The sequence below is a fragment of the Paramormyrops kingsleyae genome, chromosome 16 (genome assembly GCF_048594095.1).
Source record: "Paramormyrops kingsleyae isolate MSU_618 chromosome 16, PKINGS_0.4, whole genome shotgun sequence".
Taxonomy (NCBI): domain Eukaryota; kingdom Metazoa; phylum Chordata; class Actinopteri; order Osteoglossiformes; family Mormyridae; genus Paramormyrops; species Paramormyrops kingsleyae.
This window is the reverse complement of record NC_132812.1, coordinates 17,009,636-17,030,496: the sequence shown is the minus strand read 5'-3', so window position 1 is coordinate 17,030,496 and position 20,861 is coordinate 17,009,636. Positions and strand designations below refer to the sequence as shown.

Below are 20,861 nucleotides of genomic sequence, written 5' to 3'. Positions count from 1 at the left end.
TGTGTGTATCACAAACACACTCCTTTGACTGTGTGTATCACAAACACACTCCTTTGACTGTGTGTATTACAAACACACACCTTTTACTGTGTGTATCACAAACACACTCCTTTGACTGTACCTTTTAGCAGCATAGGGTATAAAACAGGGGGCTCCATTCAACAAGAATCAAAACTAGATATTAGAATTTGCAATTAACTGCACAAAAAAAATCATACAAAAGTACACCCAACTAACTCTACACACATACAGAATGTTTATTTAACATACTGTGATTGCAGTACTTAATTTATCAATAATTAAACAACAGTTATGGTCTCATTATAGTAGAACGTGTTGGCATCATTAGAAGAGACTGATACAGAAAGTTTTCATAGACTGCAACAAGAAGAATAGACAGCACTGTGATCAAGATTGTGTTTACACAGTACTTTCCTCAAAATCATGGTTTGAAAAGCTTCAGAACTATTTTGCACAGAGAGATTGTGGTTGGGTAATTATCTTATTAATATTGCACTTCATAAGTTTGTAATCCATTAATAAATACAGTGCAATATGACAAACCTTCTTTACATCCAGAAAAAATTGCTGTGACAAACTTTGTTTTGTAATACACAATTCTGCAGTTTACAAAAAATGCGTAGTATTAACCAAGCTTTGCAAAAAACACATAAATTAATACACAAGTTGGTCTTTAGGATTCTGGAGAGTTCTGTTGGTCCCACCTATTGAGGCAGAGTACATGTTGACTCTACGAGCAACGATGGAATCACATCTTTGGAAACTCTCCCGTTACGTCGTCATCATAGCTTGTAAGGCAACTCTCCACTTTCTTTCTGATCAGGTTCATAAAAGTGAAAAAAGAACGTTGGATTAGTGCCCATTCTTACACATTATCTTTTTTTCAATTTAGTTTCAATTTAGCAATTTAGTCAATTTAGCTGGGAGGGAGCAAAAACATGGACTGTCTGACAGGGAGCTGGGAGGGAGCAAAAACATGGACTGTCTGGCAGGGAGCTGGGAGGGAGCAAAAACATGGACTGTCTGACAGGGAGCTGGGAGGGAGCAAAAACATGGACTGTCTGACAGGGAGCTGGGAGGGAGCAAAAACATGGACTGTCTGGCAGGGAGCTGGGAGGGAGCAAAAACATGGACTGTCTGACAGGGAGCTGGGAGGGAGCAAAAACATGGACTGTCTGACAGGGAGCTGGGAGGGAGCAAAAACATGGACTGTCTGACAGGGAGCTGGGAGGGAGCAAAAACATGGACTGTCTGGCAGGGAGCTGGGAGGGAGCAAAAACATGGACTGTCTGACAGGGAGCTGGGAGGGAGCAAAAACATGGACTGTCTGACAGGGAGCTGGAAAGGAGTTTGTGGGTCCCTGGGGGCTGGGCTGGGAAACACTGACCTAGTAGGTACTAAAAAGTAGATGGTGTTCAGAACCAGAAAGGAAGAAACACTGTGACAATAAGGACTGTTGATGTTGATCTATAAACACACACAAGGTCCTCTAATTGCCTGCATTAGTTTGGTAAGTAAATGTATAAGCTTAAGAATTACTGTCAGGCTATTTCAGCCTTGCCATGGTTTTTATGCATTATAGATCATATAAAGTACATAAGTGAATCATCCTTATGAGAATTTTGTGTGTGAATACTATGCCTTCCAAAAGTATTAATATACTTTAAAGACATAAAAGAATATGAAACAAATTTTCTCATTTTTCTCAAATACATATTTTCAAGCAGCAATCCTTCATCTGTGGCACAATTAATAGAAAAAAGCCTCCATCACAGGAACATCATGTCAGCACTGATATTTTGCTACAGTTGTTGCTTGTCAGTTAAGTTTGCTACTTCAGTTTGCTTTTGAGAAACTGAAATATTTGTCGGGAAGTCAGGAAAGTGGACGAGGACTTTATTTTGGTAACAAGGGTAGTTGGAATTAGGGGTGACTTACGCATAAAAAAAGAAAAAAAAAGTGAAAAATACCCAAGGTCAGTAAGCAAAAGGAAAAAATGCTGGTTGGACAGAAACAGGAAAACAGAATAACGCTCATGGCCTGGTTTCCCCACACATAAGATCACAATAAAAATACCTACAGTTTGATCTCATATTTGCATCCATATGGATTTTCTCATTTATGTTTAGAGCATATAGCTATACAGTACTAATCAAAAATTGAGTTTTTTTTTTTACGTGCCTGCAAACAAAAATGCCTTGCAAAAATTACTTTCATACTGACTACAACTCCAGAATTTACCCAAATAACCATGGTTAACCACCAATTTCAATACTCTTCATTTCTTACAGAATAATTACGCATACCATGGTGTAATTCATTACATGTGAAAGTCACTTTTCCCACATTATTATTCGACACAGCAAATCTTTGGAATGCTCGTACAATTTTGGACAAATTTTTGTCATATTTTCACTCTTACTTTCAATGTTGCTTGTAAACATGGTAAACAATTATCAGGGAAGGCAATGACAATATTCCCATGGGACTGTACTACTTTTGGATCCTTATAACAGATATTATCTCTTTAAAAATATAAAATAATACAGACTTGCTGTGGGTCCCCAAGGACTGGGTGGGGAAACAGTGATCTAAAACCATATGGAAGACATGGTCCTTGTAAGAATTTCAATCAAATTCTTAGAATATGCAACGATTCTGGTGAGGAACTGAATGTGTATAAAGCTTTTGATAGAGGTATAGAGGTTATATAGTTGGAAAATGTAGAAGTTGCAGAAAGGAAGGACGTTGTTCTGCCTTTCCATGTTGCTGTTGTTCAAGAAGAAGCTATTTTTGTCTTGGTATAAAAGTATTTGCATTGCATTGTTAGCTGGGTGCCTCTGAGCAGAGGGAATGGGGGGGGGCAGTGTGTGGCATCAATGAGTGTACTGTCCAGACCTGGCCCAGTGCCCTCTCCCAGGGCAGTGCCCAGCTCCCAGGGCTGTGTCCAGCTCCCAGGGCTGTGTCCAGTGCCCTCTCCCAGTGCAGTGCCCTCTCCCAGGGCTGTGTCCAGCTCCCAGGGCAGTGCCCTCTCCCAGGGCTGTGTCCAGCTCCCAGGGCAGTGCCCTCTCCCAGGGCTGTGTATAGCTCCCAGGGCAGTGCCCTCTCCCAGGGCTGTATCCAGCTCCCAAGGCTGTGTCCAGTGCCCTCTCCCAGTGCAGTGCCCTCTCCCAGGGCTATGTCCAGCTCCCACGGCTGTGTCCAGTGCCCTCTCCCAGTGCAGTGCCCTCTACCAGGGCTGTGTACAGCTCCCAGGGCTGTGTCCAGTGCCCTCTGCCAGTACAGTGCCCTCTCCCAGGGCTGTATCCAGCTCCCAGGGCTGTGTCCAGTGCCCTCTCCTAGGGCTATGTCCAGCTCCCAGGGCTGTATCCAGCTCCCAGGGCTGTGTCCAGTGCCCTCTCCCAGGGCTGTGTCCAGCTCACTCTAACAGCTTTTCACCCTAGTTGGTTGTACCTTTCTTGCAGCATAAGTTTTAATTCAGTCGGGTCATTATAGCTGAAGAACACTGAATTCAATAGGATATCACTGTTTAATTAAGTTAGAACTCAAAGTATTACATCAATATTGCATTTTATAGAACCACTATTTATTACAACAGTTTTTTGAAAATTTAATGGAGAGCCATTTTATTTTCATTATTTCCTATATAGTTGTGTTCAAAATAATAGCAGTCCGACATCACTAACCTAATCAATCACTGTTTTTGGTAGAAATTATATTTGTACATAGCAAATAATTTACTAGTATGTGTAGTATAGTAATGGAAAACCAACAGACCCAACAGTCATAACATGCAAGCTGCTGATTCTGTGTAATCGAATCATTAATTGAAAGGGGCGTGTTCAAAATAATCCAGTGTGAAGTTCAATTAGTGAGGTCATTCGTTCTGTGAAAAACCAGGTGCCAATTGTGGGCCTTATTTAAGTAAGGAGTGCATTTCTCTCTGAAATTTTGAGTAAAATGGGTCACTCCAGACATTGTTCAGAAGAATAGCGTACCTTGATTAAAAAGTTGATTGGAGAGGGGAAAACATAAAGAAGTGCAAAAAATGATAGGCTGCTCAGCTAAAATGATCGCAAATGCTTTAAAATGGCAACCAAAACCTGAAAGACGTGGAAGAAAACAAAAACATACCATTTGAATGGATCGAAGAATAGCCAAAATGGCAAAGACTCAGCCAATGATCAGCTCCAGGAAGATCAAAGAAGGTCTAAAGTTACCTGTTACCTGTAAGTACTGTTACAATCAGATGACGCCTATGTGAAGCGACTGGCAAGAAGCTCTCGTAAAATCCCATTGCTGAAAAAAAGACATGAGCTGAAGAGGTTATAATTTGCCAAAGAACACACTGACTGGCCTAAAGAGAAACGGCGCAACATTTTGTGGACTGATGAAAGCAAGATTGTTCTTTTTGGGTCTAGTGGCTGCAGACAGTTTGTCAAATGACCCCCAAACACTAAATTCAAGCCACAGTACACAGTGAAGACAGTGAAGCATGGTGGTGCAAGCGTCATGATATGGGGATGTTTCTCATACTACGGTGGCGGGCCTATTTATCACATACCAGGGATCACAAATCAGTTTGAATACCTCACAATACTCGAAGACGTCCTGTCGCCTTATGCCAAGGAGGAAATGCCCTTGAATTGGGTGTTTCAACAAGACAATGACCCCAAACACACCAGTAAACGAGCAACATTTTGGTTCCAGACCAATAAGATTGACGTTATGGAGTGGCCAGCCCAATCCCCGGACCTTAATCCAATAGAAAACTTGTGGGGTGACATGAAAAATGCTGTTTCTGAGGCAAAACCAAGAAATGTAGCCTGGGCTGGAATGCCTGTTCACAGGCGCCAGAATTTGGTCGACTCCATACAGCACAGATGTGCAGCAGTTCTCAGACACAGTGGTTATACAATTAAATATTACTTAAATGATTCAAAGGAAAGCAAAATAACATTAAAACATTTTTCAGCTCATACAGTGAATCTTTGAGTTTGTAAAGAAGAATGTGGACACTGCTATTTTTTTGAACAGCCTAATATTCCCTTTCCTTAACTCTGTAAAGGAATAACACAAATGTGATGAATTTCTCTTCTTGTTCTGATTTGGAATAGAATTTGTAGTGTTCCCAATGCATTTGCTTGTATGGAAATAAAAACCATTATAAGGATTTTCAGCTTTATTCACTTTTTTAGACACACTATTTTTCTGAACACAACTGTATATAAATAATAATCAACCTGTATCGGGTTATAATACTCCTTGATGACCTGCATAGCAAACACAGCAGTAAGGCTCTATTGATTTGATTTTAAAATAAGAGAACTGCCCCTACATGAATTTGCCATTTACATCTTTAATTGCAGAAACCGCAGTATCCTACAGTGTGGTCTGACACATCCCAGTTCACATACCCTTCACACCATAGTTGCACTCCCTCTGTGCACAGTGTAGAATCTGTCTATGTCACAAAGCCTTTCACTAGGTTCACAGTGGCAGCCTCTGTTCAGGAGAGTGAATGATGAAGAGTGTGGATGCCATTGTTTTACGGATAAATGCAGAAAGCCCAGTTTGTAGCAAAAAAACCAACAAACAAAAAAAGTTCCATCCCTGAATTGATTCTTCATTACTTCTTTGATTGGTTTTGGGTTGGGTTGGTTTGTTTATTTGTTTGGTTTGTTCTGCTTGTTTGTTTTTTGCTTTGTTCGTTTGTTTGTTGGTTAGTTGGTTGGTTGGTTGATAGGTAGGTACTTTATTGTCCCCACAGAGAAACTAAACATGTCAGACGTCACTGGCAGGACAATACAAACAGGGTAAACACAAGACATTTCAGCCCATTACTATGATTAGGACTGCATTTCTTTGGAGGGGAAAAATCATTGCTACTGTGAATGAAGACAATAAGAGTTTTATGGGACATTGATCCTGAAAAAAGTCAAACCAAATCTGTGATGTCATACAGTGTTTTGATTCAGCTATACTGAATCACCAAAATCAGAGTGCTCTACAATAACACAATGACCAGGAAAAAGGTGCTGCTTCTTTAGGTGAAGAACTGTGTCCTGCCCCTGTTTCCATGGGGACTGTCCTTCCCCATCACACAGATCACTGTTACAAGCCATGCTGACAAAACTCAACAGAGAAGATGGCACTTGGCTTTCCTGTGTGAAGTGAGCACACCTTCCTGATTAATAAAAGGGTATGACCCACTGTTTCATGTCCTGAAACATCATGAACTATTAGATACTGTTAAAAACCTTATACATCAATGAATTACCAAAAATAACTTGGATTTGAGCTTGGAAAACATGCAGTGTTTGTAAGGTCATGCATCAGGGAATGCCTAACTGTGATTTCAGGCATTCAGACTATATTCACCTACCTATATCTGAGGGCAGTGTTAGGGTCAATAGGTTAGGACAGTGTCAGTGACTGGAAGGTTGTTGGTACAAATCCCACGGGGCCCCTAACCCCATATCACTTCAGGCACTGTCTGACCCTGATTTCTGAACTGTATGTCACTTTGGATAAAGCATCTTCTTAGTAAAATATATGTTCCTCTCTCTGTTGCAGTCACTGATATGCAGTATGGGGTGGTAAATTTAATACAAACAAAGCCTTCTACTTACAGTCACGCAGGACGCATTTCCACAGATAGATGCATAGGCATAGGATAAGCAGTGCTGCGACTGTTGTCACGGAGATAAGAACGGTAAAGGCTTTCCCAACTGCAATATAAAATCCATGCAATCAGGTTAACATTCACACATATAAAACATTTATACATTAAAGCAGCGGTTCTATAACCTGTCAGATCTTAGGTCTTTATGTTTGACTTTAGTGGAGAAAATCAGTAAACAAGAATATTATATTCAGGACTGATTTCCACTGAGAGCCTGCTATTTAAATGCTAAAATTCAGTTCTTCTGGGGGAACTAGACAGCACACAATGCCAATATGTAGTTAATTCATGAGTCTGAAGGAATATAATGCTTTTAATAAACTTGATAGACTACTTTTCAGGGCCATTATTCCATTAAAATGTATCTATTAAATTGATCTATACATACATACAACAAATTTTATACTCTGTGTATTGAAAAATCAAAATCATTGTTTCAGCTTTCTGAAATGTGTTACATATTATAAGGTTTATTTTTTTGCTCTCATGTTTCTCTGAGAATACATAAGGAAACCCATGCAGGAAGAGAAGCCAATGGTTTTTAATAATGGAAATGTTGCAGAAGTTCAAGCAGAAGAAAAAATGGTTTCAGTATAACAATGACGATGTTATTTTTTGAGCAGTGTATGGTCACCCTTTGATATTCCTATTTTTTGAAAATAATTGCCACTGCATGTACAAAATTGTGCCTAATGAAAAATGGAATTTTGATGATAAATGAATGTTAATTAATAATTAAGATAATGAAGAATGGTCAATGGTGGCACTGTGCTGAAATGCCTCTGTGGTACAAAGGGTGATGTGTTTGGATATCAGATATGTCAGTATCATTGGCCTTGAGATTTCTTACCTTTCATTTAACTTGATATCACCACTACTCAATAAAAAGAGAAAGACCTGTTTATACAGTATCCTTTTCCAAATTGATAAATCTTTGAATTGATATTAATATTTTTCACACAACCAATATTAATATATTATGTAACAGTTACTTTGAGTTTTTCCACATTTTCTCAGTTTATATACTAGTAATCAAAGTAAATAATCATATACTATTTGCTATTGAGTAATCATGTGTAATGAAACATAAACTTACTCTGAATAAATCGTCCATCCACATTTTCATTGTTTGTCCAGTAGAGGGTTGCAGAGGGCTAATTTATGTAGTTTCATAAGTTAGCTTCTTGTTTATAATGTTTGAAGTGTCAAGTACCAACTAAAATCATGTTTAAAATCATAATGATTGTGCGAGCACTAATTATAATATTACTTGAAATGTATTCCTTGTTTTACTGTTGTTTTTACTTTTTGTTACATTGTTTCTGTATGTTGCATTTGTTAATCGGACAACTGTCAGTGCATCAATCACCTGTCCACACATTACAACTAGATTATAGATAATTCTGGAATTTGGTTGTCCTATCAATATATATAAATTAAAATTTAAATAAATAAACCTAATTCCACAACAAAAAATAAGGACCTGAACCTACGTGATCTTTCTCCTCACAACAAAATATATACATTTTGAAAATTCTTTACTGATTGTTTTTTATCATACTGATCCATTTAATGCTCTTAGGAAACTATAACAATCAGCAATCATTCTGCAGTTTAATAGTGGCAAGGACAGTGAGTACTGGGGAAGGGGTTTCACTATTTCACTATTTTTTGTTGTGAAAGAGGCATAAAAGATGCACTCACTCTTGGTGTTCAGGGAGACAGAGATGGGGGACTCGAGGCCAGGATGGTAGACCAGGCACTTCACAGGCAGTTCCTTTAGAAGATCTGCCTGGACAAGCAGAGTGCTATGGACCACCAAGATCCCGTCCCCTTGCTCAAAGACGGACGACACAGGTGGGCTGAGTGTCCTGTTGTCCTTCTCCACATCCCACCGTATCTGGACTGCTGGACGAGCCAGCGCTGTGCAGTTTGCCTCGATGATCCCTGGAGATACCGTCCGGTAGTTCACTTCTGTTTTGGGCAAAACTATGAACAGAACACTTATTTGATACAACACCCATCTTGAAGTGACTTCTTGACACACATATAAACTTCATGAATTATCAACACACCAACTGTGCTATTTTAATATCTCAGTTGAACTACTGCGTAAAATGTAATATAACTACGACCATAAATAGAACAAGCTTTTAAATTGGTATGCATTGACTAAATGACACATAGATAAAAGACATTCTGATATAATGGACTCAATACAAGGTCTCTGCATACTGCTTATGGAATAATAGGTCCAATAACCAAAGACAGCAAGACGAAGGAATTATTTCATTTCCCTTTTCCAGGGGTGGAAATTTCAGGTCCAGAAAGTATAAATCCAGACTAGGGATGCAAATTATCGAGTAATTCATTAATCAATAGTTGTTTCATCTTATCGATCGATGATCGATTAATTGCTAAGCGGCAATTTTTCTGAGAAGCTGAATTTCCCTCTGAATAGGTTCCATCTACTGTATACGTAACATAGAATGCTATCTTCTATATGATATGAAGAAAAAATGCAAATCATATTCCTTAATCAAAGGTTTATTCTGAGCTCACTTGAGGGCAGGGAATAACATTTGGTAGCATTTCAAACATATTTTGAATAGAAAATATCAAAATATAAGAAAGACTACTTAAAACGAAAACAAGTACGCCGCCCACGAGGACTGGCAAGGAATTATGGGTTCAAAATACAATTAATTGCAATTAATTAATTTTAATCGAGTAATTTCTTATCGACAATTAATTGATAATCGATTAATTGCTTACATCCCTAATCCAGACCATGATTTTGTTTCAACCAACCAGCTGAGTACTCTGTGACAGTGTCTCTTCATATGCAATTGGTTGGTTGAAACAAAATCCTGGTCTGGATTTTTACTTTCCGGACCTGAATTTTCCACCTCTGCCCTTTTCTCAAAAAAGGACTCCACAAGAAGCATGCATGCTTTACAGGTGTCTGGGGCACCTTCACTGGGATATTTCAAAGGGATCATTTTTGGTACTTTTGCATAGTAACAAGTATGATTTTAAAATAAAATGCTGCAGGCAGGATTTGGAAAAAATGTGTTTTAAAGGGATGAGGTAAATAAGTCAGATAAATGTATTGCAAGTAAATATGGCTGAAATCAAATATGCATGAACAAATAGGTGTATGTTGGGATGGATGGCAGAGTGCAATTGTCAAATAAGTAATTAATCCAATAAACAAGTGATGTGGTATGTTAGACTGCGAAGGGCCATTTCCCTACGTCCATACCGTAGACAGTGAGACAGGCTGCAGCGCTCTCCATGTCATCATAGTAGGCAAATTCACAGGTGTAACAGCCCTCATCCTCAACTCTCACTGGCTTGATGTAGAGATTTGTCTCACTGACGCCACTGCTCAGCATTACACGGTCCTTAAACGGCTCTTCAATAACAGGCTTTCCATCCTTGCCGTTGACAGCCACGTCTCTGGTGTCACCCTGCTCCTCCGTCTTCCTCCAATGGACCTGCTTGACCCCCTCGGAGGGGCTAAACTGGCAGGACAGTGTTGCCAGCTTTCCGCTGACCGCCGTTTTGTTCCCTTCTGTACTCAGATTGGCTGGTAAATAAACACAATTTTGAATAATTATCACAATATACAGTGGAAACACAAAATTGGCCAGATGAAAAACAAGCTTAAAATTCATATCCATGGGTCTGTCTGCTGTGTGGCTGGACGAGATGCATTCATGACATTACATCATGAAGAATAAGATGTTATTTGGGAAATAAAGAATTAGGCACCAATATCTCTTGTGGTTTGTAGCATATGACCTTAGCATGTTTCCTCTACTACTGGCATGCAATGAATAGCAGGGTGTGTAAAGCATAGAGACATGACACAGTGCAGACATACTACTGTTAAAGGTTCTTGTAGTTCCTCCACATCAACACCTTAAAAAAGCCAATAAAGAAATACTTCAAAAGACTATGAACACACACTCTTAATGCATGCAACCGCTCATCTTCCATAACCACTCATCCAGTACAGAGTGGCGGAATTTATCATTTTGTCACGTAAAGAATTCAAATACAAGGATGTTTAGATATATAAATAACCTGACATGAGACTTGCACTGTAGTTCTTGAGTTATAGAAACAAATAAAGAAATGAACGGAAAGGTATATCTACATGAGATGGTTTGCTTGCAGAAACAAATGTAGTACCGTACTTAAATGGAGGTTCTAAGTAATATGCCTCTCTGATTACATTCAACATGTTACTATATAAATTTAAAGCCACGGTGTAAAATCGATAACAAAAACATTTAAGAACTGGGGATTGGCACAGGTTATCCTTTAGTCCACATAAATATGCTTCCTGTTTTGTATAGTAGCCCAAGTGTCTTTGATGGAACTCACCCATAATTTCTAGACAGATGCTTCTTTCCTGAGACCCGCTGGGATACACGTAGAACACACACACGTAGCAATCCTTGTCTTCTAGGCTCACCTTCTCGATTGTGACACCAGTGGTGTGTAAGGTAGGGCTTTCCAGGGTTACGCGCTGGTTGTCCGTGATGTTTGGAAGCTCATCAGGATGGTACACAAACAGGGTCTGGTTATGCTTGTCCCGCCACAGAATCTGCTTCAACGACTCCCCCTGCTCCAGCTCCAACTTGCAGTATATTGTGACGGGCTGATTCTGCCTCACCTTTACTCTCGAGGGGGCAATGACCTTACCTGGGCCACAAAGACAAAACACAGCCTCAGTGGCCGTGTTGGGTTCCTCCCACACATCGACCTTAAACATCACCCAAAACATTTGAAGGTCAATTTTAAGTATTGGCTGGAATTTTATGGTTTATAGTGAGTTTCTGTTTTATTATTGGTGTGAAAAGATCAGAATAAACCAGAACAGCAACATCCTAAGGATTAACTAGTGAAGTTTTGCTGCAGGAGTTCTGGTCATGTACTGTATAATGGAAACAAAGTGTAATATTACGAATACCTTGATTTGCGGACATGGTAATGAGGATGACATAGAGCTGTGAGACTCGCAGTAGGGCAGCATATAACATGTCTGTCTGCACAGAAAGGACATGCCTATTCAGTTTGGTTTCAGCACCTCGCAAATGGAACTTGGGCTGCATTCATTTATTTACAAGGGTGAGGTTAACTTCAACAGTCATATCAAAAGCATCTTATTTCATTACATAACTGTTCTGTTAAACTAATTCATAAAGTATTTCCCCAGTAAATGCTTGTACTGGTTCTCAGCTTATCAAAAAGGAGCACTAATATCTCTAGAACATAAAATAAAATAGAATAAAACAGAAATATATTCTTCCATACCACAGCACCTGCCCTAGCTATTTGTGAAATAACATTATATGCAACCACAATAAAGGACAAAGCGGTCTTATTTCTACTGAGATATTCAAAAGTAATGCGTTATTGTGTTCCCTTTGCTTTTCCGATGGGAATCAAGATGTAATCAAATCAAGCTAGATAGGAAATAAAAAAATACGGTCCATACGTTAAATGTCTTAAATACGCACAAAGTGACTATATATATTTCATATAATTAACAATTATAAACAAAACTGATGTATGTATTTGCGATTTGTTTATTCAATTTTCACTCCATTTTTACTCATTAGGCTGCCCCAAACAGCGAATAAACCAATAAAGCACGTATTTGTCAACAAGTATAACACAACCAATTAAGGTCTTCCCTCCTTCAGACTTACCGGTGAGCGGCTGCCCTGATAGGTAAAGCACTCCTTTGACAAACTCGCCTATTTCGATATAATCTCACGTCCCTGAGTTCTTGCACCCCAACTCCGGACACGCACCACCCCTCGTCTCACTATAAAATGGGCCAAAGAAGGGGCAGATCAGATACAGTAGCACGAGATATTTTGTTAAAAAAAAAAGTAAAAATACATTTTTTAAAAGAACCTCAATCAAAATATAAGCTACGATAGTGCCACGCAGCAGCTTATTGGGGAAACCGTGTAAATTAACATGAAATAATTCGAATAATTTATGGGATATTTACAGCCTGTACCAGATGTACTGTACTCTGGATAATTAGCGTGAAACGGTTTTATATATATATATATATATATATATACGCGTTTTCACAGAACAGCTCATTACGTAACGTCATATTCCATAAGGCAATTCCTGTCGCACTACTTGTATTCATTATGGAAATACTGCCCTCTAGCGGTTACGAAACTCTATGACACAGATTAATAAAACCTTGCGAATGATCTGACTTCACGGTGTTACCGTGGCATCAATTTAGCCTTACAGTTAGTGTTGTGGGTCTCATTCCCATCAGTGTGTGAGTGGATTTGCAAGCTCTCAACATGGGTGAGCAAGTTGGTAAAGTCAAATTATTTGATTTTGAACGTGTCCCCTTCCTTAGGCCAAAGAGTAGATCACAAAAATTTTTTTGTAAAGTTTATGTAGGAACATCATTTATAAATTATTTGTTATAACTGTAAGGAAAAATAGTAAAAAGACACCCCAACGTTCTTGGTTGAATACAAACTGAGTAATTTATGATCATAGGGGAATTCAGGGAGAGAATGGGGGCTCCAGCTTGCACCAGCAGGGCGATAAGGAACTGAGTGAGTTTACAGAGTCCAGAGGAGGGCAGTGACCAGACTGAGTTACCATTTGCTATCGCTGGAAGTCTCTGTCCTGCTTCATCCGTCTCAGGATCCTCACATTCCAGGAGGTCACCCTGTATATGCAAATTCACTCACAACACCTATACACACAGTACCTAGTCAGGCAGTGTCCTTTGGGGTATAAAGGGGGATTAAGGACTATCCTGAATTTGTATTTGAACTGCCTTTCATACCCAGTGTATTTCTACCCTGTATTACATTATATCATTTGTGCTGTTCAATAAACCATTGTTTTGCTGAAACTAGAGTCTGCAAACAGCTTCCTAGCATAAATAACATCATTAAACAGCTGACCACCACTGCTGCTGGTTTGTAAAGTAAAACATGAAGTCACAAAGCATTTAGTTTATTCATACTTACTGAGGCAAATGGCATGAAATTACAAAGCCACTGTAATTATAATACAAAGTATAAAGAGATATTCAGTGCTTGAAGTGGGAAAAAATAAGTGCAGGAACTCTAATTTTCTCGGGCCACTGTCGCTGCGTCGGATCAGTTTCAGTAAGTACCGGAACGCAGAAAAAAGTGACGGAACCCAAAAGACGAGAATACAGAAGTTCCGGAACTGCGTTCCGCTGCGTTCCGGCCCACTTCAAGCACTGGAGATATTACAAAATTGATGGATTAAGAGTCTGGCAATGGGTGAGATGGACAATTTCCCACAGTAGAATTTTCTTAAACTAAGTTAAGCTTAAGCTACAGAATTTCAGCCCTACTTTTCTACTCCGACGGTTTCAGAGATCATGCATCATGAAAAACAGAAAGGTCCTCATTAATTCAGAAAAACATTACTCGTAAAAACAGGATGGTTATCTCATTAATTCAGAAAAATGAAATGTGAAACAGAATGATTAGTTCATTATATCGGAAAAACTTTTGTTTTCCAGATGAATGCAGTAGTAACCATAACTGTGCCAATGAGCCACTGAATGCCTCATTAAGAACAGTTTCTAAAGCAACTAAACTTTATACATCGTTGTCACTTTTTACTCATTGTCTCTGACCACTCACAAGAAAGACATATATATTGTATATATAGTACGGGTGTGTGGAAATCGATTCAGTTATAAATCACGTCATGATATATGATTCGGTGTGGATGCTGTTCCCAGATTACGCTACATACTCTTCATCCTCAACAATTTACTATAACTTTAAGGCTATATCTTAAAATCATTGTTTTATGGTCATTTATTTGCCAAACAAGTGCTGGGGCTATAGCCTCCTGAACATGGTAAAGCGATTGCATGATTGCATATGTATTTAAGTAGGCCGATTTTTATCCTTAGTGTTTCCCATGTACACAAGGGTTAAATTAGCAGAGAACAATGAAACATAAAACATTTATCACATATGCTGTGACTGTTAACTGATGCTGCATGGACCCCTGATAATTATGTACAGTAGTGATTTTTATGACATAATTCCGTGATTGTTAAAAACAGAGTTGCATACTTGTATTTTAATTATATACACCTGTGCAGCAAAGATTGTGCTTACAAAAAAGATCAGATTTGCAACTTGACATTTGCACATATTTTCAGAAACCACATTACAACCACGAACACCAACATGTCCTGCCAACACGTCATGACCTCCATCACAATCAATGCTTCTGTTCACTGAAGTCCAGGCTCCTAGCAGAAGAAACGACACTGATGCCAAAGTGATAAACACCCCAATTTAAAACTTGCATTATTGCCATTTTCAAACTTAAAATGTGATTTTTAATTCTTTTAATAATTAATTAAAACCAACAAGTATTATACACTTGTGTATGGACAACCAACATTTTATAAGCCAATTGGAATGCAGATATCCAGACACATTCCCAGAACCCAAATTTTATTTTCCTATAGCTGAGTGTGTTTCATTCTTGAAATAATAAAGGTGAACTTACTTTTTAACCTTTGGATGTTCAGAAGGGCTAAAAACATAGAAAAACAAAGGCAAAACTTACATAAAATTTTTCATAAATTTGTCACATTTACTTAAGAATCAAAGTTTCACAGGAGACATTTCAAGTTTAAAGTCTAATGTGTCTGGAGCAGGAGAATGTTGGGTGAAAAGAAAGAATGTTTATAGAGTATTAGTTCTATACTATACTCATTGTCTCTGACCACTCACAATAAAGACATATATAGTGCATATATAGTACGGGTGTGTGGAAATCGATCAAGTTATAAATCACGATTCCTCAACATGGAAATTTTTATATCACTGTGAAAATTAAAAATCTAATTTGAAAAATCTATTTAACTGCAGGTTGCTGTAATGTCGGTCTCATTTGTTACTTCTGATATACTTGCCCAGTTGCACTGCACAGTTGTGTTAAAGGACTGACATGTGCAGGCCTGCTACAGTGCTATCATGAACAAACAAGCCTGTACAGAGACTTTATGAGCAGCACCTCAATTGAAATCCTAAGTTTGGGCAAACTTTGATTCTGTGAAGTAAGTCTAGACATGAGTGAGGCTGTCTGCTTGGGTTCATGGTTTGGTTCAATTTCAGTACAGCAGGGAAACAGAATTTGTTTTTAAATTGTTCATTATTAAAAAAGCAAAACATATAGAAACGGCTGTAAACCAAACATAAGGCAATGTGTCTGTCGTTGTGACCGAATAACAAAACCAATTCATAGTTACATATTGAACTAAATTCCATGTTCTCTGCTACAGAGAATGGTTGCATATCTATAACCTTTTTAAAGCCCAGTCTAAATTACATCACAAAACATCCTAAATGCCACAGGGAGCCCAACTTGCAGAGCTGTGTCTGCCTTGCTCTGGTCTTACACACACTTGAACGTTGTCGTCTCAAATGAGTTTGCATGTTGGATGCGTTTCCAGCAACATATCCCAGTTCGATATAACAGAGCTGATGGGGAGTCTTGGTTTTATCAACTACTCACTCTCCGGAGTTGGTGTAACTTATTGGGAAACCAGAATGTTCTCAAACTAGCGATTTATGTGACGTGGAAGGGTCTTGGAGTTCTCCAGCACGAGCCTTAACCAACTCAAGGGCACAATTACCATGTTTTCATGATGATCATCTACTAATGAGTTTAGGTTCTGCCTGTGTCATTTGTTTCATTGGACGTTTTAAACCAAAAGGGATGTAACTGAAGAGCACATGATGAATATTTGTTACAGTCCTTGGCTTTACAATAAATGTAGATGTGAACTGCTCTTCAGCAACAAAAATTAAAAATCAAAATACTAATTTAATCGGTAAATAATCTGCCAATTCCCACCCTTAATGTATAGTGTAGTTATGGAACACACATATTAATACATTATCAAAGGCACAATGACAGTAGAAAAACTGAAGACACCTACTGTATTTGTCTTTTCTTCAGAGTAGAATCCAATCTGAAAGTTAATAAAACATGTAGATTGGAATATAATTGATACCTAAGAGTGCATGAGGACGGCATGGATGTTACACAGCTGGGGCAGTCAGGTGACAGGCACTTCACTGATGTCAGCTGCACATTACTATTAATCACTATATATCGGCTAAATTCTTACTGTAAAATCTCAGCCTTGTAAGGCTAATTCAGCACTAATCATGCAATTAAATATGATTTACAGGAAATGTTAAGATAAAGTCTTACCCAGTTTTCACTTGAGAACAGTCTGGTGTTCTGAAAAGGAATTCATAAGCGGTCATATTACTAATCATCCCTATGGTTTTCTACAATTCGTAACATAGACACTGAATGTGTTCAATTTAAACATAGTTTTGAAACATTTACTAATAATCACAAAATTTTAGGGGGAAAATTAAGCTGCTGCCTTTATCTTTTTGCAGAGTTACTGTAGCAAGTTAGAGTTAATAAAACATATAGATTATTTTCTTACTGTATTTGAAATTGACTGCATAATATAACACTCAGATTCATCTGCTCATTTCCTACTGAATTTTATGTGCATCTTACAGAAGGCAGCAGGAGGACAAAAACATGCAGGCAAACATTTCAAAGTCTCCATTAAATGGAAAAGACTTTGGTGTGCAGCAAATGGAAAACAGGATGATGTTACCATCTTTAGCATTCTAAATCAGTTTTAACTTTCAGCAGTGAACGCCATACCTGATTGTGCTGAAAAGAAAGTGATAAAAGATCATTTAAAATTCATAGGTTAAGAGCTTGGCTGTTCAACAGGTCACAGCTTCAGTTAGAATCCTAATCTCACAGCTGTGCCTGAATTCCAGGTTCCAAGATGGAGAAATGCAGGAGCTCACTGCAGAGCTCAGACAAACAGCCTCCAGCCTATCAAAGGATGAACCTTCTAAATATTTGTACCGTTACAGCCCTTGTCTTTACAATAAATGTTGACTTGAACTGCTCTTCAGCAAAAAACATAAAATCGAAATACATATTGAATCGGCAATCTACCAATTCCCACCCCTAACATACAGAGTAACTATGGAATGCATATATTTATACATTATCAAAGCTACAATGACAATAAAAAAACTGAAGACACCTACTGTATTAGTATTTTCTTCAGGGAAGAACCAACCAGTAATCTGAAAGGTAATAAAACATGTAGATTTGAATACTGGATGAGACCTAAGACTGGATGAGGGTGGCATGGATGTTACACAGCTGGGTGCAATCAACTGACAAACACTTTTCCTTGACTTCAGCTGCACATTATCATTAATCATATGAAAGTAGAGTTTATCGCCACATCAGAACACAGACCTGGTCCCTGATGTGTGACCCCACATGATTCTCTAGCCCTTTCCAAGCACTGACACCCCCACTGTTTTCCTAGTTTGGACGTTTTGTCCTTGTTCCTCCGATCCCAAACTTTTTGAAATATACACCTCCACTCTTTTGAAATTATACTATATATCGGCTAAATTCTTACTGTAAAATCTCAGCCTCAAGGCTAATTCAGCACTATTCATGTAATTAAATATGATTTACAGGAAACATTAAGTTAAAGCCTTACCCAGTTTTCACTTGAGAACAGTCTGGTGTTCTGAAAAGGAATTCATAAGCGGTCATATTACTAACCATCCCTATGATTTTCTACAATTCGTAACATAGACAGACAGACTGAATGTGTTCAATTTAAACGTAGTTTTGAAACATTTACTAATAATCACAAAATTTTAGGGGAAAAATTGAGCTGCTGCCTTTATCTTTTTGCAGAATTAGCCCAAATGGAGAATAAAACAGATTATTTTCTTACAGTATTTGAAATTGATTGCATAATATAACATTGAGATGCATCTGCTCATTTCCTACTGAATTTTGTTTGCATCTTACAGAAGGCAGCAGGAGGACAAAAACATGCAGGCAAACATTTCAAAGTCTTCATTGAATGGAAAAGACTTTGGTGTGCAGCAAATGGAAAACAGGACGATGTTACTATCTTTAGCATTCTAAATCAGTTTTAACTTTCAGCAGTGAACGACATACCTGATTGGCACTTGATAAGGATCTTTTGTGCTGAAAAGAAAGTGACAAACGACCATTTAAAATTCATAGGTTGAGCTTGGCTGTTCAACAGGTCACAGCTTCAGTTAGAATCCGAATCTCACAGCTGTGCCTGAATTCCAGGTTCCAAGATGGAGGAATGCAGGAGCTCACTGCAGAGCTCAGACAAACAGCCTCCAGCCTATCAAAGGATGAACCTTCTGAAAGCTCTTTCTGCACGTGACCAAGGGAATAAGAGGCAGTGTGGCTCTCCCGCTTCACACCAGATCCTACTGACATTTTACACTATTGGAAAACTGGAAATACAGTGAAATACACAAAACTGATGTGTAAAGCAGGATTTTTAAATTACACTGTGTTAAAATCGCAAAATGAGATTGGGTCATAATTTAGTCACTGTGCAGAAAAACTGATACCTGAATGATGCAGTAAGAGTGAGAGCAGCCTGCACATCTATTGTCTGATGCATATCATTAAGTTCAGTAATTGTTTTTTTCCATTTAGACCTGAAATGTATGTACATTAACCAAACAGTATCACCCACCTAAATGTCTGTTAGTTTTAAACAAGAACTTGGAGTAGCATGTGGGTCTACAGGTTAGAACCCATGGTCAAACCTCATCACTGGCTGAATGATGTCACTGTTACACAATTACATGAGTCACAAATGAGAATTGCAAAAATATTAAGACATATTGTGCTTTCCTTACTGAAGAAGACATTGTATCTTTCCCCCAGAAATAGGGGAAAAGGTTGTAACATGCACGCATTTTTAAACAGACAAAGGTAAAAGGAATTCATCCTGACATGTTTGGCTCTATAGACAATAATAAAAACAGCTGTCGGTTCATTTTTACCTACTGCGCTCTTTTTCCTTCCTTAGAGTGAGTTTCAAAAAAGCATAAAGGCGTCCACAAATATAAAGGCGTCCCCAAATACAAAGGCCTCCACAAATACAAAGGCCTCCACAAATACAAAGGCCTCCAATGGCTGCAGATGAGAAAATATACAATCATGTATAAAAAACCGAATACAACCATGTATAAAAACCAAATGTCAAATACATGTCAGAAATACACAATTACCATACATCATGAAGTATGGAGGATGACTGCGCTTACCAAGGACAGTGTACAAGATGACTGTATGTCCTGTATCAGCTTTATCAGACTGGTTATCAGCTGTCTCACCATTTGGGACAGTAATGAAAGTTTCCTTCCTTTCTCCATATTCTTGCTGTGCTGCACATTTGATTTCTATTGTATTTGCAAGAAGTCTGGGGGTCATTTGAACTGTAGCAGTTTTAGTAACAGTTATAGTTCCATTAGGATTTTTGGTGTAGAATGTTGTAGAATTTTCCAGAGCTGTATCGTCAATATCCCAGGATAACTCTGGTGCAGGTTTTCCAGTGACAGAGCAGGAAAGCAGTAATATCCCCTCACCACTGACAGTGACTGGTTTTATGTCAAATACAGGATTGTGAATTTCTGAAAGATCAGAAAGACAGTTATCTCGGTCATGCTTTCTAGAAGAATCGTGAAATATTTTTTCATCAGCGTTTCATTAGTTTTGTGCAAATCAAGTGTGCAAATCAAACTGAAAAAGGATAGGAAAATTACTGAATTCAGCATTCTTTTCGATCATTTTGATAATATAAATCAAAGAGACTTTACCATAGATTTTGAGGCAGGTCCTCCCACTGATGGCTCCATCAGGAAACACATTAAACAGACAATCGTAGCACGATTCATCACTCCACTGGACTCTCCTAATAACTATAGAACACTGTTGCAGCCCCGTTTCCACGAAACAGACATTTTTCCGGAAAGAATCGGCGATTTTCGAACCAAAACGTTCACTGTACGTTGCCATGTTTTCACTCGTCTGCTCCGACACTCTCTGCCAGGTCACTTGTTTCACATTTCTCTGTTTTGTTAGCTCACATTTTAAGTTAACATCTTCTCCAAAGGAAGCCATTACAAGCTGCTCCGTTCTAATTAATTCTGCGGAACCTAAAAAA

General features: G+C 38.4%; 2 protein-coding genes across 12 annotated transcripts in view; both read right to left on the bottom strand.

Moving 5' to 3' along the window:
• Positions 1 to 233: 233 nt before the first annotated feature.
• Positions 234 to 12,875, bottom strand: LOC111852693 (OX-2 membrane glycoprotein-like). Of its 5 annotated transcripts, XM_023828871.2 has the most exons (9): positions 12,744 to 12,875; positions 12,433 to 12,551; positions 11,691 to 11,766; positions 11,102 to 11,422; positions 9,972 to 10,298; positions 8,411 to 8,695; positions 6,654 to 6,752; positions 4,020 to 4,320; positions 234 to 836 (listed from the first exon to the last, which is right to left on the bottom strand). In XM_023828871.2, the coding sequence occupies exons 3-8, from the start codon at positions 11,758 to 11,760 to the stop codon at positions 4,238 to 4,240; spliced, it is 1,185 nt and encodes a 394-aa protein (XP_023684639.1). In that variant the 5' UTR covers positions 11,761 to 11,766; positions 12,433 to 12,551; positions 12,744 to 12,875; the 3' UTR covers positions 234 to 836; positions 4,020 to 4,237. The 5 variants fall into 5 exon arrangements, with proteins under 5 accessions (XP_023684639.1, XP_072556987.1, XP_072556984.1 ...); XM_072700886.1 differs by lacking the exons at positions 4,020 to 4,320; positions 12,744 to 12,875 and adding an exon at positions 7,557 to 7,580; XM_072700883.1 differs by lacking the exons at positions 4,020 to 4,320; positions 12,744 to 12,875.
• An 841-nt stretch (positions 12,876 to 13,716) lies between these two features.
• The window catches only part of LOC111852694 (nectin-1-like), a 30,293-nt gene continuing 23,148 nt past the window's right edge, over positions 13,717 to 20,861 (bottom strand). For 2 of the 7 annotated variants that reach the window (XM_072700888.1, XM_023828874.2), the window contains exons 4-11: positions 19,699 to 19,831; positions 18,824 to 18,853; positions 18,351 to 18,380; positions 17,881 to 17,919; positions 17,003 to 17,032; positions 16,725 to 16,757; positions 15,287 to 15,313; positions 13,717 to 15,023 (exon numbers count right to left, since the gene is read on the bottom strand). In XM_072700888.1, the coding sequence (XP_072556989.1) occupies positions 14,993 to 15,023; positions 15,287 to 15,313; positions 16,725 to 16,757; positions 17,003 to 17,032; positions 17,881 to 17,919; positions 18,351 to 18,380; positions 18,824 to 18,853; positions 19,699 to 19,831 (353 nt within the window). In that variant the 3' untranslated portion in view covers positions 13,717 to 14,992. Of the gene's footprint in view, positions 15,024 to 15,286; positions 15,314 to 16,724; positions 16,758 to 17,002; positions 17,920 to 18,350; positions 18,381 to 18,823; positions 18,854 to 19,698; positions 19,832 to 19,962; positions 20,329 to 20,514; positions 20,854 to 20,861 lie in introns of all 7 variants that reach the window. The other 5 variants (XM_072700887.1, XR_011983127.1, XR_011983129.1 and 2 more) reach the window with 5 other exon arrangements.